Source organism: Sus scrofa, chromosome 6 (genome assembly GCF_054392235.1).
Source record: "Sus scrofa isolate SSC_HxYL_T2T_F1_AM1 chromosome 6, Sscrofa_HxYL_maternal_Yorkshire_Landrace_v2.0, whole genome shotgun sequence".
Lineage (NCBI taxonomy): Eukaryota > Metazoa > Chordata > Mammalia > Artiodactyla > Suidae > Sus > Sus scrofa.
The window spans coordinates 101899742-101916281 of NC_139388.1; the positions used below are offsets into that span (position 1 = coordinate 101899742).

At 44.7% G+C, this 16540-nt stretch overlaps 1 protein-coding gene and 1 long non-coding RNA gene across 3 annotated transcripts in view; one reads left to right on the plus strand and one right to left on the minus strand.

The window, feature by feature from the left end:
- The window catches only part of GNAL (G protein subunit alpha L), an 87032-nt gene extending 84248 nt beyond the window's left edge, over positions 1 to 2784 (minus strand). For both annotated transcript variants that reach the window (XM_003482035.5, XM_084964103.1), the window contains exon 1: positions 2359 to 2784. In XM_003482035.5, the coding sequence (XP_003482083.4) occupies positions 2359 to 2617 (259 nt within the window). In that variant the 5' untranslated portion in view covers positions 2618 to 2784. The remainder of the gene's footprint in view (positions 1 to 2358) is intronic.
- A 2-nt stretch (positions 2785 to 2786) lies between these two features.
- LOC146402711 (uncharacterized) lies at positions 2787 to 13987 on the plus strand. The gene is made up of 3 exons (XR_014807600.1): positions 2787 to 2910; positions 7552 to 7638; positions 11679 to 13987. It is a non-coding gene; the product is annotated as an uncharacterized LOC146402711 (long non-coding RNA).
- The last annotated feature ends 2553 nt before the right edge of the window (positions 13988 to 16540 follow it).

Below are 16540 nucleotides of genomic sequence, written 5' to 3' on the forward strand. Positions count from 1 at the left end.
ATGGTTAAAAATGATGAGGCTTCAGATGAAAATAGGCACCTCCCTCTTATTCTGGCAATTTTAGGCCTGGCAAGACTGGACCTGCATTCTCACAAGGCAACAATGCATTAAAGCTGGTGTGGGGATGCACTGTCCCCCCACCCTCCCCTGCGAGACCCACACCCGGTCTGGGCTGAATGTCAACAGCATGTGTGCTGCACTGGTGACATCACTGGTTGGAAGATACATGACACTTTCTCCCCAAAGTGAGAGTCACTGACTCAGCATCATGTCAGATGTGATGGTGACATACAGGCTCTTTCAGGCTGAGATGGCATCTTTAAAGGGACAGTCTCTTAACATGTGTTTATCAGAAACTGCTCACTGTTCCAGTCTTTAGATTTTACCTCCCAGGACCCTTTCACAGAATCATGAGTTTAAGCATTTTTATATACATATCAAGCATTTTTTTAATTAAAAATTTTTTTTGTGTGTGGGGTTCATAGATGCAAACTATTGCCTTTGGAATGGATAAACAATGAGATCCTGCTGTATAGCACTGGGAACTATATCTAGTCACTTATGATGGAGCATGATAATATGAGAAAAAATAATGTATACATGTATGTAAGACTGGGTCACCTTGCTGTACAGTAGAAAATGGACAGAACACTGTAAACCAGCTATAATGGAAAAAACAAAAAATTATAAAATTTTTTTTGGGGGGACACAGCTTCATGTGGGATCTCAGTTCCCAGACCAGGGACTGAACCTGGGCCATAGCAGTGGAAGTGCCAAGTCCTAACCACTAGACCACCAGGGAGCTCCCACTCATGTTTTTCTGACAGGTCTGTGTGGCTGCACAATCATGTTAAAACGCCACTCCTCATTGATTTTTCTCTTGTTTTTTGAGACTACAGTTCTGTCCTGTTTGCGTTATTTTAATTTGGTGCATTGAAAGAAATTTGGCTGGAGTAATTTCTAATTGATTTCTTTCCAGAAAAATATGTGGGTGGGGATATATTTGGAGCACGTGTCTATCTCAAAATCTATTTTTTCCTCCCACTCACAGTGGTTTAATGAACTAAGAGGGTCTAGGATTACATTCTGTATCTTCAGGCCTCTGGCAACCTTGTTGCATGTGTCCTGTTGAGAAGTTAGCAGTGTAGGCGGGAACTCTGCTTCCGATGCGTCCTCCTCCCTTTTCAGTTAACCGCATCTCACAGATATATATATATATATATATATATATATATATTTGTTCTTTGTTTCTTCCCTCACCCCAAATGTCCCTTTATGTCAGAATTCCAATGTTTCACCGGGATACTGCAGTTAGGTTTGTGTTGTTTTCATTATTCATTCTCACAATGGTGAGTCCTTTCAAACCCCAAACTTCCTTGTTCTCTAGATTTAAATAAAAGTCCTCTTCATTTACAAGCAGCGATCTTCCTCCACTGGTGGACCTGGTTCTTTTTCTTTGCACAACGGGGCATGGAACTCAACAATTATTCTTCCTTGTAGGTCACAAAATTGCCATCAGAAGCACACTTTTTTTGGGGGGGGGGGGCTTAACTTTACAAGGCAACAAGTGGCACCAAGAACTCTCGGTGGTGGTTCACTGGAAGAATTGTGAGAAAATTCCAGCAAACCATAGTCTTTACTTTCAAGCGCTGGTGGTGGTGTGCCCACTTTCTTGTGTGCAGTTGGCACAGAGAACTTTTCCGAAGGAGGAGCAAATATTTTGATGGCACGAGGGTTGAACCTCCTCTTCGGCTGTGGAAGTTGTTTCTCCAAAGGGGACAAGCCCCACCCACCGACGACCCTACTATAAACGCCTCGTGCACTTGCTTTCATCCCTGAATAAAGCGCCGCACCGCCGCTGCTGCTGAGGACCTGAGGTGACTGTACGAGGTGGGGGTGAATCAAGTGAGCGCGGAATTCCTGGGCAGCTCGTTATCCAGTGGCAATCGAGCAGCTGGCCCGGATGACGAGGCGTGGAAAAAAGCAGAATCACCTGGCAGCGCGTGCTCGGCCCAATCAGCCAAGTGAATGCTGTCGGGTAAGAACCGTTCCAGGGACCCGAACGCGAACCCTAGAGCCCGTGTCCGCCGCGCCCCGCCTGGCGCCCAGCTTCTCCCTCTGCGCCCTCTGCTCGCCCAGAGCCGCCGCCTCTCGCCTAGCCGGCGCTCGGCCCCGCGCGCCCTCCTCGCTCCCTGTGCCCCCGTCCCCGCGTGCACCCCGCCCTGCGCCCTCCTCGCTCCCCGCGCGCGCCCTGCCCCGCGCCCTCCCCGCTCCCTGAGCCCCCGTCCTAGAACTCCGCGTGCCCCCCGCCCGACGCCCTGTTCCTCGCCCTGCGCCCTCCGCGCGCTCCGCACCCACCGAGCAGCAGCAGCCGGTGCGTCCGACGCAGGTCGCGCTTCTGCTCGCGGAGGCGGCGGTCGATGTTCCTACTGACCCGCTTGGCCTCGCGCTCCTCCGCGCGCTGCTGGTCTGCGCGCTGCCGCCTCTCCTTTTGCCCTGGGGTCCGGACCGAGTCCTTGTCCGTGTTCGGGTCTGGGTCCAGGCGGTACCGCGCGCCCTCGGCGAGCGGCTCCGAGTCCGCGAAGAGCAGCGGGCGGAGGCTGTAGCACAGACCCATGTGGGCGCGGGGCGTGCGGCCCAGGGCCGGGGCTCAGTCGAGGGTCCCCAGCAAAGGGCGGGAGGGACCCGGCGCGACGCTGCGGTCCGCAGGCTGTGGGACGGGGGTGCGGTGGGTCCCCGGCCTCTCAACGCCTCCGAGAGCCATTCTGCGTTTCCCGCTGGTGCAGGGGGCGGTGGCCGTATGGGCTGGAGATCACCTGACAACGCGAACCTCTGACCGTCCGGGCTTCTGAGAGCCCGGCCCGCCCCCCTTACTGTAAATACGGTCTCTCGCCTCGGCTCCCTCTTACCGTAAGTACCGCCGCCGGCCTCGGCCCCCTTACAGTAAGTACCGCCGCCTGGCCCTCGTTACCTTTAATACAATGTTCGCCCCGGCCCCACCTTACCGTAAATACTGATGCCCGAGTCCGGGGCGCAGCTGCGGACAATGCCACAGGGGCCATGGCAGTGAGGCTGCCGCCGGGAGCTGCCATTGCAGCCCTTAAAACACCTTGGTGGCTTTGATCTTGTTCAGTGGTAAACAGGACTCGCGAGCCTTGTGAAGGGGTGGGTTGCTAGCTTTGAGATCTTGAATCCCAGTTGTTACACCTGCAGCTCCCTCTTCACCTGGCGCCATTTCCTGCTCCTCTTACACACGTGCGCACCTCCGAGCGCGCTCGACCCTTCCCTTGACTCCGTATCCCTTACACCTAGACGAAGTTTCCAAGTCAGGCGGTCCATGACATCATTTTCGACAATTTCGACATTTATTCAAAATTGAAAATAAGCACATAAGGGTCATATACAGTTCATATTTGCTAAAAGGAGCATACAGAATTGCACACTCTATACTATATATATATATATTTTACTGTGATATAGCGCAGGGAGGAGCCAGGCGCTTCCAGCCCAGGTGCCCTGTCTCCAGCCTCAGACAGATACAAATCTACCAGAAGTGTCTATTTTCTTATTTCTAACATTATGTTCATCATATTATAGGACTTTTTGCAACACATGAAAATTATATCAAAGCTTTTTAAGAAACTTGCTTTAACACCTGTTCTTTAATTTTGAGCAAAATGACATGGGATGTTATGACTGATAGGTAAATACGATAGAAATCCCACCAATAGTGCAAGTTGGGCTATTTAATTCGACCGAGCAGTTAACACAGTGTACCAGTGGGCACTTGGAGTAAACACTATGTTTGATTAATTTTTTTTAAAAAAATGGAGGTCCACAATTCACACTTATTTTAGTGCCCTCTATTTAATAATTAAAACAAATTTTTTTTTGGTCTTTTTCTCATTTTAGGGCCTCACCCGCAGCATATGGAGGTTCCCAGGCTAGGGGTCTAATCAGAGCTGTAGCTGCCGGCCTGCGCCAGAGCCACAGCAACGCCGGATCCAGCAAGCTGCGTCTGCAACCTACACCACAGCTCATGGCCACACCGGATCCTTAACCCACTGAGCGAGACCAGGATCGAACCCGCAACCTCATGGTTCCTAGTCGGACTCGTTTCTGCTGTGCCCCGACGGGAACTCCTTACTGCACTATTAATAACAACTACCATGTAATGCTTTTGGGCTAATATGCCAAAATTTTTGCCAATATTAAGGAAGGAGGACCATAGAAAATCTAACTTGGGAAGACAGGAAAAGTCACTAAATATCACTGTCATTTTCATTCCCCCAGCCTTCATGTATCCACTTGTTTATTAATATTTATCAAGCACACAATTTGCTAGGCTTTATGGTTGGTATTGGGTGAGGCAAATGGGACCTCGTGGAGTTTGTACACTAGAAAGGCGGAAGTATGTTCAGTCTTATAAACACAAGCCAAAGCATTTATAATGTAAAGCAAATTATACAAGTGCCGTGAGGAGAAATAGAGAAGGTCCAATTTAAACTGTGGAGGGAAGGGAGTTTGTGTGTGAGGGAGAGAGGGCCTTTCAGAGGAAGAGATCTTTGGCCTGAGATCTGAGAAATGCACATTAATTCTTTTTCTGTTGTAACTTATTTTATCATACACACTTTATCACCTAGTGTCACATGAGGTGGATAACACAGTTTAGAAATTAAAGCCAGCTGAAAATACAGCACATTGTTTAAAAGCTTAAGTGCATAGGAGTTCCCATCGTGGCGCAGTGGGTAATGAATCTGACTAGGAACCATGAGGTTGCGGGTTCGGTCCCTGGCCTTTCTCAGTAGGTTAACGATCCGGCGTTGCCGTGAGCTGTGGTGTAGGTTGCAGACGTGGCTCGGATCCCACATTGCTGTGGCTCTGGCGTAGACTGGAGGCTACAGCTCCAATTTGACCCCTAGCCTGGGAACCTCCATATGCCACGGGAGTGGTCCAAGAAATGGCAAAAAGACCAAAAAAAAAAAAAAAAAAAAAAAAGTTTAACTGCATAAATTAAAATGTATCTAAATGAGAATTCAAATTTAATAGTTTACTTAGGAAAAGAACTAGAAAACAGTTTTCCCTATTGGTAGGTACCCTATATAACAAACTAAAAAATATATATCTTTATATCCTATTCAAAGAACTCTAGGGAAAAACTTTCTGGCCATTTTGCCCACATTTCAGTTTTTTTCAAACACGCCTTATTTACATACAACTGATGGAAATAATCAGTAAACAGTCTATACTAGGGATAGAAAAGAGTTTTATTTGAGCAAACTGAGGACTAGGCCTGGGAGACAAAGATTCAGGAAGCACTTGAATTGTGTTCCTTCAGACTACAAAATGAAGGAGGGAAATAAAGGCGAAACCAACACAATTACACAAATTGTTTATCAAGAATTAAAATTGGGGTTGGGAAGAAGTAAGGGTGCTTGTTAAGCAAGGCTTGGTTGGGATCCAAGATGGTTGCAATTACAAAGAGATCTTGAGACCAAGAGGCAGCAGCTGCCACCTACTGGCAGAAACTGTTTTGACCACGACTGCTGGTGTCTAGCGTCTGATATAGCTCTGAAAATTCAAGTTCCCGATGGCATAGGATGATGTCTGAAACCACATCCTCAGTGGCCACCTGGCCACATCCTGGATGCCCTAACCACAGACACCCTATTTTGATTTTTAAATGCATTCTTTTCTCTAATGGTTAAAGCAGATGTGCAATGTATGTTTAACAGGCCACGAAACAGACTGTTCTAGTTAGCATCGAGTTTAACTTAAATCACGTATAAGCTGGAGTGACTTCCCTACACCTCAGTATGTGAAAATTTCTCCCATCAATACCAATTGTAAATAAACTGGATTATATGTCTATGCATAGGATGAATTAGAACATTTACTACTTATGTATAATTGTTAGTAAAATTTAATGTTTTTTCTTTAACCCGGATGATTTTTTTTCCTTTTTTTTTTTTTTCTTTTTTCTTTTTAGGGCCGCATCCACAGCATATGGACGTTCCCAGGCTAGGGGTCAAATCCAAGCTACAGCTGCCAGCCTACGTCATAGCCACAGCAATACGGGATCCGAGCCACGTCTGTGACCCACACCACAGTTCACAGCAGCACCGGATCCTTAACCCACTGAGCGAGCCAGGGATCGAACCTGCATCCTGGTGGATACGAGTCAGATTCGTTTCTGCTGTGCCACCATGGGAACTCCCCCAGATGATTTTTAATTCAGAAATCATTGGGTCATGTATGTAGGCAATTTCTAATGTCAAAGAAAGATTATGAATCTGAAAATAGAAATTATGAGGGAGTCTAAGTAAATGTAACATTGTAGCATGTTGATATAATGTGTAATTTTATGTTTAAACCTAACTGCTGCTGAGAGGATTTTTCCTTTCTTAATCCACCTTCCTCTGAACTTCTCAAGAGCAAATGGTTATGATATAGTGAAAGGTTATGTCCTTAGACCTATGACCTCAGTCTTTGTGCTTAATACCATGCTTGATGAAAGTGCTGTTTTGTTCCCATTTTTGCACTTTTTGACACTGTTCCATTGGAAACTTGAGTACAATTTTAGGAAAGAGTTAAGACCAATTTGACTTCCTCTTCCTCACATGGAGCTGTGTTTGTTGAGTGTGATACGTAGTCTTAGAAGATTCATTAAATAATGTGGTTATAATGTATATAACAATGTAGCCACTAAAAATGAGGAGGCCTGATTTCCTATAAGGCAGGATTTCTCAACCTTGGCATCTTCGACCTTTGAATTTGAAGCTCGTTTGTTGTAGTGGGAGTGTCCTGCCCATTGTGGGATGTTCGGGAGCATCCTGGGCCTCTATCCCATAGATGCTACTAGCAGCCTATCCCAGTGGTGACCACAAACAGTATCTAAGGCACATACCAAAGTTCCCTTTAGACAAAATTGACCTCAGCTGAGAATCATGGCTGTAATAGCTTGGCCTAGTAGCTCCTCAGATAACAAGAATTATGATATTTCTATCTCATCTTTGAGTGCAGTGAGGAGTAGCAGAGCGAGTCTACTCTTGAAAGATAAGGCTACTGGGTAGGACTGGTGAGTTGATGCCCTTTTGCCTGAGGGCACTCCCCAGTCTGTGGTTGGTGGGGAGCAGAATACCCAACTATTGCTGCCTAGATGGGTTACATAACTTCAGTGGACAGTGAAAATACTCTGTCCCAGGTTGACAATAGGAATCTCCAGGAGTTCCCACTGTGTCTCAGCGGTAACAAGCCTGACTAGTATCCATGAGGATGCGGGTTGGATCCCTGGCCTCAATCAGTGGGTTTAAGGATCCAGTGTTGCTGCAAGCTGCAGTGCAGGTCAAAGATGCAGCTCAGATCTATGTTGCTGTGGTGTAGGCTGGCAGCTTGCAGCTCCTATTTGACCTCTAACCTGGGAACTTCCATATGCCATAGATGCAGCTGTAAAAAGAAAATTAAAAGAATAAGTGTAGGCAGTGTTGTCTCCTAGGAGTTGGACCACAGGTAATTTTAGTTTTCTGCTCTTTTCCTGTTTTCTTTCCCCAGAGAACATACACAGATAGCCTCGTCATTCTGTTGCTGTCTTTCCTGGAATCCTTGCATGTGGTCCATGGCTGGTTCAGTCCAAAGTGGGTGAGGGGGCCTTTGCTTGGCTTGTGGCTCCATCAGTGCAGAAAACGGCCTAGAGGTGAAACTCAGACGCAGGGGATGTGCAGTTGTTCCCACCCCCCTGCCCGGGCTCCAGGGAGCTGAGAGATTGGGGCAGTGGGTGGCTATACCCAAGATGGGCAGCATGGTTTGCTGAAATTCCAGTAGAAGTATAGAGATATCTCTAAAAATTGCATTTTATGTCTAGATTCTTTTAATATCTGTTTTTGTGTGTATGTTTCATAATCATGATGTGTTCATACAATTGATAATATATGCACGTGTTAGGTCTTATTTTTATTTATTTATTTTGGCTGCACGCATGGCATATGGAAGTTCCCTGGCAAGGAATCGAATCCAAGCCGCAGCTGTGACCTATACTGCAGCTGCGGCAATGCCAGGTCCATAATCCACTGCACAACAGTGGGAACTCCTCATGTTAGGTTTTAGATTGAAATATTTTTTTCACTGATAGGATAAATAACAGAGTCAGAGAACCCTGATTTAGAAGGTGTTTGGCAGCTCTGCTGTTTGGGGGTCTCCTTCACAAGGCACCTTGGGCTTCCCAGGCTGGACGGGGCTCTGGTCCATGAGCTGAAAATGCCTCTAGTTCTGGTCACTGAACAACTAGCCTGAGCCAGACTGGTTCTCACGGCTAAGGTCAAATTGAGGTCATGAAGACCATCCCCAACCTGGCAAAGGTCGGATGGACATTAGGGCATCTTTTGCCCTACATTCACCTAAACCTATACCTTCAATAGCTTGTGTGTATCTTACAAGTGGTTTTGGCTTCCCCTTAAAAACTTGAATGTAGCCAGATTAATTTCTGATTATAATGCCATGGATATTTCTTATGCAAAACAGCCTTCATAAAAAGAAAAAAAAAATAGTGCCCCAAATGGTTCAACAGTCTTCTGCATTTGGGTAATGAGTGGAAAAAGTGAGGCCTGAAAGGTGAAATCATTAATATCAAATGGCACACACAGAAATGGACTTATATTTTTGGTATTCTTTATATTTGAAAGTAAACTGTCTCTAATTTATGAAAAGCAGCTTTTTTTCTGCCAGTCTCACATATATACACTGCGTCTTATCCATTCCTCCGTCACTGGGCATTAAGGTTGTTTCCATGTTTTGGCTGCTGTGCACATGGTGTCTGAACAGTGGTTTTCTAGTCCTAATCACTAACTCAGCAATACATTCTGCACCCCCACCCCCCGTGGTAAGAATCACCTCTGAATGCATTCAAACATGTCAGCATGCTCACTTCCATAGTCTGCTTCTCTCTGGATAGGTTGCTCCCTCAGCGAGAAATATTCTCATTCCAGGTATTATTTTCACCTCTTTTCTTGTGATCTTTTCCTCCCTATTTTATTACATAAATTTGGGGGAAAAAAATTCAGTTACAACATACATGGTTTCTCTTAATGATTCTTATGTTTTCCTTAGACAATGTTGCAAGAAGCAGTATTAAGGTTGGAATGAATTAGCTTGGAAAAAAATAGGCTATTTTTTTGTTCTTTTGTCTTTTCAGGGCCACACCCATGGCATATGGAAGTTCCCAGACCAGGGGTCAAATCGGAGCTGTAGCTTCTGGCCTACGCTACAGCCACAGCAATGTGGGATCCAAATTGCATCTGCGACCTACACCACAGCTCACGGCCATGCCAGATCCTTAAGCCACTGAGCAAGGCCAGGGATTGAACCCAAAACCTCAGGGTTCCTAGTTGGATTCGTTTCCTTTGTGCCACAATGGGAACTCAAAAATAGGCTGTTTTAAAGAGCAGTTTTTGGTTCATAGCGAGATGCCTGGCCTCCCCCGTTAAAGACGACCCCCCCCACCAGAGCAATGAGCTTCTTACAGTCCGTGAACATGGACATGCCCTTTTCATCCAGAGTCCATAGTTTACATCAGGGTTCATGCTTGGTCGTGTACTTTCTGGGGGTTTGGATGGATGTATCATGGCACGTATCCATCATTAATTTTTGTGCAGAAGAGTTTCACTGTCCTAAAAATCCTCTGTGCCTGCCTTTTCATCTTTCTTTTCCTCCAACCCCTGACAACCACTGATCTTTTTACAGACTCTGCCCTAAATTTGCCTTTTCCAGAAGGTCAGGGGTTGCAATTGTATACTATGTGTCCTTTTCAGATTGGCTTCTTTTTCAGTAACTGGCTTCTTTTTCAGTAACGTGCATTTAAGACTCCTCCCTGTCTTTTCATGAGTTGACAGCTTGTATCTTTTTAGCTCCAAGTAATATTCCATTGTCTGGATGGACCATAGTTTATTTATCCACTCATCTACTGAAGGACATCTGGGTTTCCAGGTTTTGAATAAACCTGCTGTACACGTCCATGTGCAGGTTTTTGTGTGGACCGAAGCTTTCTTTTCCTTTGGGTAAATGCCAAGGAGCAGGGTTGCTGGATAGTACTGTATCACCTTTCTTTTATGTAGAATTCCCTATTTTCTGGTGGTTACAGATTTCTCTTTCTGACTTCGTGTTTTGTAGTAAACGTCCACTGCTAGCTTCTTGAAAAAGGTACACTGGGAATGAATTTTCTGAGAGCTCACATATCTCAAAATGCCTCCGCCACTATGCTTATTTGCTACTTTGGCTGGATATATGATTCTGTATTAGAAATATTTTTCTCTTACAGTTTGTAAGGGATTGGTTGACATTAGCTTCCAGTATGTTGGAAATTAACTCTGTGCTCAGGTTGTCGATGTCGGAAAGTGAGACACGTTGGACAAGGAGAAATCTCAACAAGGCTCTTTACTTCTGCAGAAGGGCACGGGCTCTCCAAAAAGTGTGCACGCCGAACAAAGGACCCTCGCCTATTTATCCCTAACGCAGGTGATGTTCCTGTCCCCTTCCCATGGTCAGGGTACACATTCTTACTGGTTGGCTAATCTGAAACACATTGTTACTGGGAGAAGAGGGGAAGGGGAGGGGTGGGGGTCGCAGGAAGGCGAAACTGGAGCAAAATAGAGTAACCGAGGTTTCCTTTGATAGAAAAGACATTATGTTACTTTCCACAAGTCCCCCCTTTCATTTTTTATCAAATATTCTTTTCTTCAAACTCTTTGAGCATGGTTTGGCTTTCATGTTCTATTGTGTCCATCAGGAGTATATTGGCTTGGTGGGGAGGGGGGGTCCCAATTGCTTTGTTAGGACAGTTTCTATTAATTTTTGAGTAAGTCCCCTGGCACAAGGAATCATATAACATTTACTAAGACACGGACACTAACTACAGCAATTTGAGGGGTAAAGATTTAGTCCATTTCTTTTCTTTTCTTTCTTTCTTTTAACCCAATTTTCTAAAAGATCTGTGAAGGGGTCATTAATACCAGAATTCTCTGAAAGCTCATCTGCTAAGGTTATTAATATGCATGGGGCCTTGGTGATGGTGCTGTCTGGGGCAGTGTTGTTGGGATGAATGGGCAGCACTGGATATCAATCATTACGTAGACTCCACCCTTTCCTGCTAGGGTCATGTCTAAAGCAAGTCTATCTTCCCATGCCATTTGACTAGTTGGCCCTAGCTGTTCAGCTATGTCTTTAATGGCGTCTCTAGTGTAATTAATGAATCTTTGTTGATTGTAAAAGATGTAGTTTATCCAATCGACATTTTTGTTTATGGTTGACCACCAAAAGAGAGCAGATTCAAACACAGCAGCTACCTGATTTCTTGTCTTAAATTTGTTTGGAACACCTATTGTGTCAATATAGACCTGGGGGTCAAAGGACCACCACCCTCCGTGGGGGTGATATCTTGTTTCCTCAGGATTGGCTGAGTTGAGATTGGAGCCTAAATGCCAGGGTGAAAGGGATGGCCAATTGCACCAAAGTACGGGTGTCACTTTGATATTCCAGAAGGATGCCCATTAGTGGACTCCCACAATACCAGCGGACATCTGCCTGGGGCACTTGGAACTGGGATTTATTGTGGGAGTGATGTAGGACCGGCTTTCACTGCACCTGGTCAGGTTGCCTAAGAAAGTTGCTTTTGCCTCTTGTCATTTTAGACCCAAGGAGAAGTTGACATTTTCTTTGGCTGCTGAAGAGTTCTTGGGGGCTGACCCGCAGAACTTTTGACCTCAGGGAATAGCAGTGACAAAGTCCGACTGGACTCATCATTTCAAGCCGTTTTGTCCTGGAAGAGGGCCACCACACATTCAAGACCCTGTGGGTCTGATGACCACCCCAAAGGAAAGGGAACCACTTGGGCCTCCAATCTCTCCCTGTGGCACAAGCATAAAAGCTATTTTTGTCTAGTGTATCTACAGAATATTTTATCCATTTTGCCCAGGCATTTGTGTCCCCATATCCTGTTTTTATACTCACAGTCAGCCTTCCTGTAAAGGTGAGGGTTTTTTTTGTTTGTTTGTTTCCTCCAGTTAATAGGGCAGTGGCGGCTACCAACTGTATATACTCAGCCATCCTCTGGTGACAGGGTCCAGGAGGCAGGAAAGGAAGGGCACCAGCTGGTGGCTTTCCCTGTGTTTCTGTGTGAGAACCCCTGGAGCCATCTCCCAGCCCATGCTTACATCCCAGCCCATGCTTATGAATAAATGAAAAGGTTTTTTACAAGGATGGTAGAGCCAGAAGAGGGGCACCTGTCAGTGCCTCTCTTAAATCCCTAAATTGTTGTACCTCCTCCTGGCTCCATTGTGAGGGACTGGGGTCTGCCTCTACAAGCTTGGAAATAGTCTTTTTATATTATGTCCTTTTTAGTATACATAGTCCTCTCGTAGGTTTTGGGGCATCTGATTTTTATCTAAAAATAGATTACTGAGAGAAACTTTAGAAACAAGCTTAGAATGTTCTTTTAGAAGCTCACTTAAACTTTGCAGCCACATAACATAATAGCAAAGATCTAGGAAGTAAGTCTTAGTGATAGTGACCACAATTAAAAGAACGAGATTAACAGATTTAGCAAGTTTTCATTGAAGCATCTCTTTCTCTCTAAAATTGCTTTTATTTTTATCAAATATTAGCCAAACCAAGACTAATTTATTTGCCAATTAGTTCTGGTGTCAACAACCTTGGTGTAATGATTTATGTGAATAAAACTGATCATATAGCTTTTTTTTTTAAAATTTGCTTTGTTAGAACTTTATGGGGAATCATAGACTAAGCTTTTAAAAGGCACCCCAGGGCTAGGAAAGTCATGCCAAGGGTTTGTCTTAAAGATTTTTATCTTAAAGATCTCAGTGAATTCTTTCCCTTTTAAAAACCCAGATACCTTTGAGGTTTTCACAGGCTGCGTGTAAGGTGGCCTTCCTAATGATCTGATAAAGCTTCTGAAAACCTGAGAGTTTCCATTCTCTGAAGAAATCAGGTAGAGAAGAGAGAAATGTTTAAGTTTTGATCACAGAGGTATAATTCACCAAATTGCTTGTTGGGGAGAATTTATTTATACCTGGAAAACTCAGATTAAAAGTCAGCATTATTTTAAATAGAAACAATAGAATTATAACCACATTCACCCGTTCACGCAGTCCAATGTCACCAATCCTTTTTGTTTAACTGTTTATGAAATCATCAATTTCCCTTTTAGAAAAAAATTTTTTTTTTCTAAATTTATTACTTAGCTCACCTTTAAGTTCTGGAAGTTAGAAACTTGTATTTCCTTAAAAAAAAAAAGTTCTTTCTATAGATCTTCTAGAAAAGGAAACATTTTTACAAAGAAATCAGAGTAAAGCCATTAACTAACAGTGACAAAAGACAGAAGGCACATTTTAAATCTGATTGCAATGCCAGTTGACAATGAAACTTGTAACTGTTGTGACAACAATTTGAAATAACTGGAAAAAGAAAAGTGTTATAACATAGTACCAATATATATCCAAATTTCAGGAACTGTAGAAGTTCTAGAATATCTATATTAAAACATCTATGTATCTATATAGCCTGAGGTTTATCACTTATTTTATAATACTCCCTATGTATTTTAACATTTCAAATAATTTTTGTAAATTTAACTCCTTTTTTTTTTTTCTTGAATGCCTCAAGGATCCCATGAAACATTTTAAAGTTAGCTGAGTTAAAAGCACTTTAATTAGAATTTGGTAGTGTTTATAAATAAGTCATTTAAAAAATTTGGTCAGATAGAATCATAGGTCACTGTGGATAATACTTCTTTCTTAACCAAAGTTACATGAGATCTCAAAAGCAAATACAGCAGATCACTTAAAAGAACATTATATAATCTGTTATCAAAGTAGCATTCCGAGGAAACTTTGTGTTTTTTTTAACAAAGAAAAGCCAAGTTCAAGTTTTGTACCAGCTTATTTTAAAATTAGTTTACTCAATTAAACTTATTTTAAACTGAGTTCTGACTATGTATAACCCTTCTCTCAATGTCTACTTCCCACAAACCTTCCATCACTCTCTCTATCCATCAGTTTGTCCCCCATTTTCCATTTAAAACAAGCTAGAAGACAGACTTACTCTTGTTTTCCCTTGATAAAATAGAATTCCATTCCTCCTCACATATACCTTCTACGTCTCTCTTACTAAGTTCTCTAATAGTTTATCTTTCCAATCCTTTATTTATTTATTTATTTTTACTTATTACTTTGTCTTTTGAGGGCTGCACCCGCAGCACATGGAGGTTCCCAGGCCAGGGGTCAAATCGGAGCTGCAGCCGCCAGAGCCACAGCAACGTGGGATCTGAGTTGCGTCTGCAAGTTACACCACAGCTCACCAGATCCTTAACCCACTGAGCAAGGCCAGGGATTGAACCTGAAACCTCATGGTTCCTAGTCGGATTCGTTAACCACTGAGCTATGGCGGGAAGTCCTGACCATGTTTTAACTCTCGCCTAAGTCTGGAATAAGGCCCTGCCATATGCTTTGGTTTTGTTGAGCCAGTGGGCTTTGATCCCATGGATGGGGCAGCACGCTTGTGCCTGCAGCCTAACCCTCCTCTTCTGACTCTGTGAGCAGCAGCAGTGCGCTTTCGTCTGCATGGGGCTCTGCACCCCTCCCCCTCCTGTGCTCCCCTGGCAGCGACAGCGGTGGCGGCTGTGGCTGGAGGGGGGCCTGCGCCATTTTGGGGATTGAAAGGTGGCGGCAGCAAGCCGAGGGGGCCCCATGAAGGGGAGGAGGTCCCAGAATATTCTTGGGTTTCCCCCTCATTTCCCTTTTGGTCCTGTGCTCTGAGGGGAAATAAGACCACCAGTCCCCGCCGCCAACAGAGATCATTAATGTTTCCTCCTGAGACCCCAGTGACTTGTCCTGGACAAACTGAATGAGCAGCTGACCCATCCAATCCTCATCCGATCCGAACTTTGGCCAGAAGACGGATGGGGCGTGAATAGGTGTCTGTGTCCAGATAAAACAACATTTAATCATTCCTCCTTTTTTTCTGTCCTTCATCCTATTTAATTATTTTCCCCTTCTTTTTGTCCTTCGTCCATGGATTGTCATTCCAATACTTTAACATTAATCCCAGAGGGCTCTCTGAAGGAATTTGGTCCCCCCCATTTGACCCTCCATGTGGAGGTACAAGTTGGGAAGACTTACTTCCCATTTCCCAGGATCGTGTTTTGGTCCTCTGATTTCACCCGAAATCACTGGCCTCACCCGAGACCTTTGAGACTTATGGACCCCCTTCCCTGACCACCAAGGATTTTCCTCCCTTGGCCCGTTAAGGGAAGTTGCCTGGTTATCGCGAGATTTCCCGAGTTGTCGAGAACCCCCCACGGGTTTGGAGTTCCCAGACGTGGATGTCTCAATTCAGGGCCACTGCAACAGGGCCGTGGGATGCATCTCCCCTCCTTGAGAGTCCTCAGTCCAGTGGACTCTGAATCCCGGAGGAGCCCTCAAGTCTGTTGGAAATTACAATAACTCTGGCTCAGGTCGTCAGTGTTGGAAAGTGACGTTGGACAAGGAGAAATCTCAACAAGGCTCTTTACTTCTGCAGAAGGGCGCGGGCTCTCCAAAAAGTGTGCACGCCGAACAAAGGACCCTCGCCTATTTATCCCTAACGCAGGTGATGTTCCTGTCCCCTTCCCATGGTCAGGGTGCACATTCTTACTGGTTGGCTAATCTGAAACACATTGTTACTGGGAGAAGAGGGGAAGGGGAGGGGTGGGGGTCGCAGGAAGGCGAAACCGGAGCAAAATGGAGTAACCAAGGTTTCCTTTGATAGAAAAGACATTATGTTACTTTCCACAAGTATGACTTTTGAAAATCCCACTGCATTTCTGATTCCTGATCCTTTGTATGGAACTTTTTCCCTCTGGAAGTTTATGGACTCCTTTCATGTTTCTAGGGCTCTGAAATGTCACAGCATGGTCTAATTGCATCCATTTGGCTAGGTACTTCTTGTTTTTCCTTTTTTTCCCCCCTTTTTTCCTTTCATTTTTCCCCCCTTTTTCCTTTTAGGGCTTCATTTGCAGCACATGGAAGTTCCCAGACTAGGGGTCAACTGGGAGCTGTAGTTGCCAGCCTACACCACAGCCACAGCAACACCAGATCCAAGCCATGTCTTCGACCTACACCACAACATGTGGCAACACCAGATCCTTAACCCACTGAGCGAGGCCAGGGATTGAATTTGCATCCCCATGGATACTAGCTGGGTTTGTTACTGCTGAGCCACAATGGGAACTCCTGTTTTTTAATTTTAAAGGCTTCCTTCAGTCTGGAAACTTGGGGTTTCAGGTTTCAGAAAATTTGATTACTTTGATGAGTTGCCCTCACTTTCTTTTCTCAAGTTCTTTCTTTCTTTTTTTTTTTTGGTCTTTTTGCCATTTCTAGGGCCGCTCCCATGGCATATGGAGGTTCCCAGGTCAGGGGTTGAATCTGAGCTGAAGCTGCTGGCCTACACCAGAGCCACAGCAACGTGGGATCCAAGCCGTGTCTGCAACCTACACCAC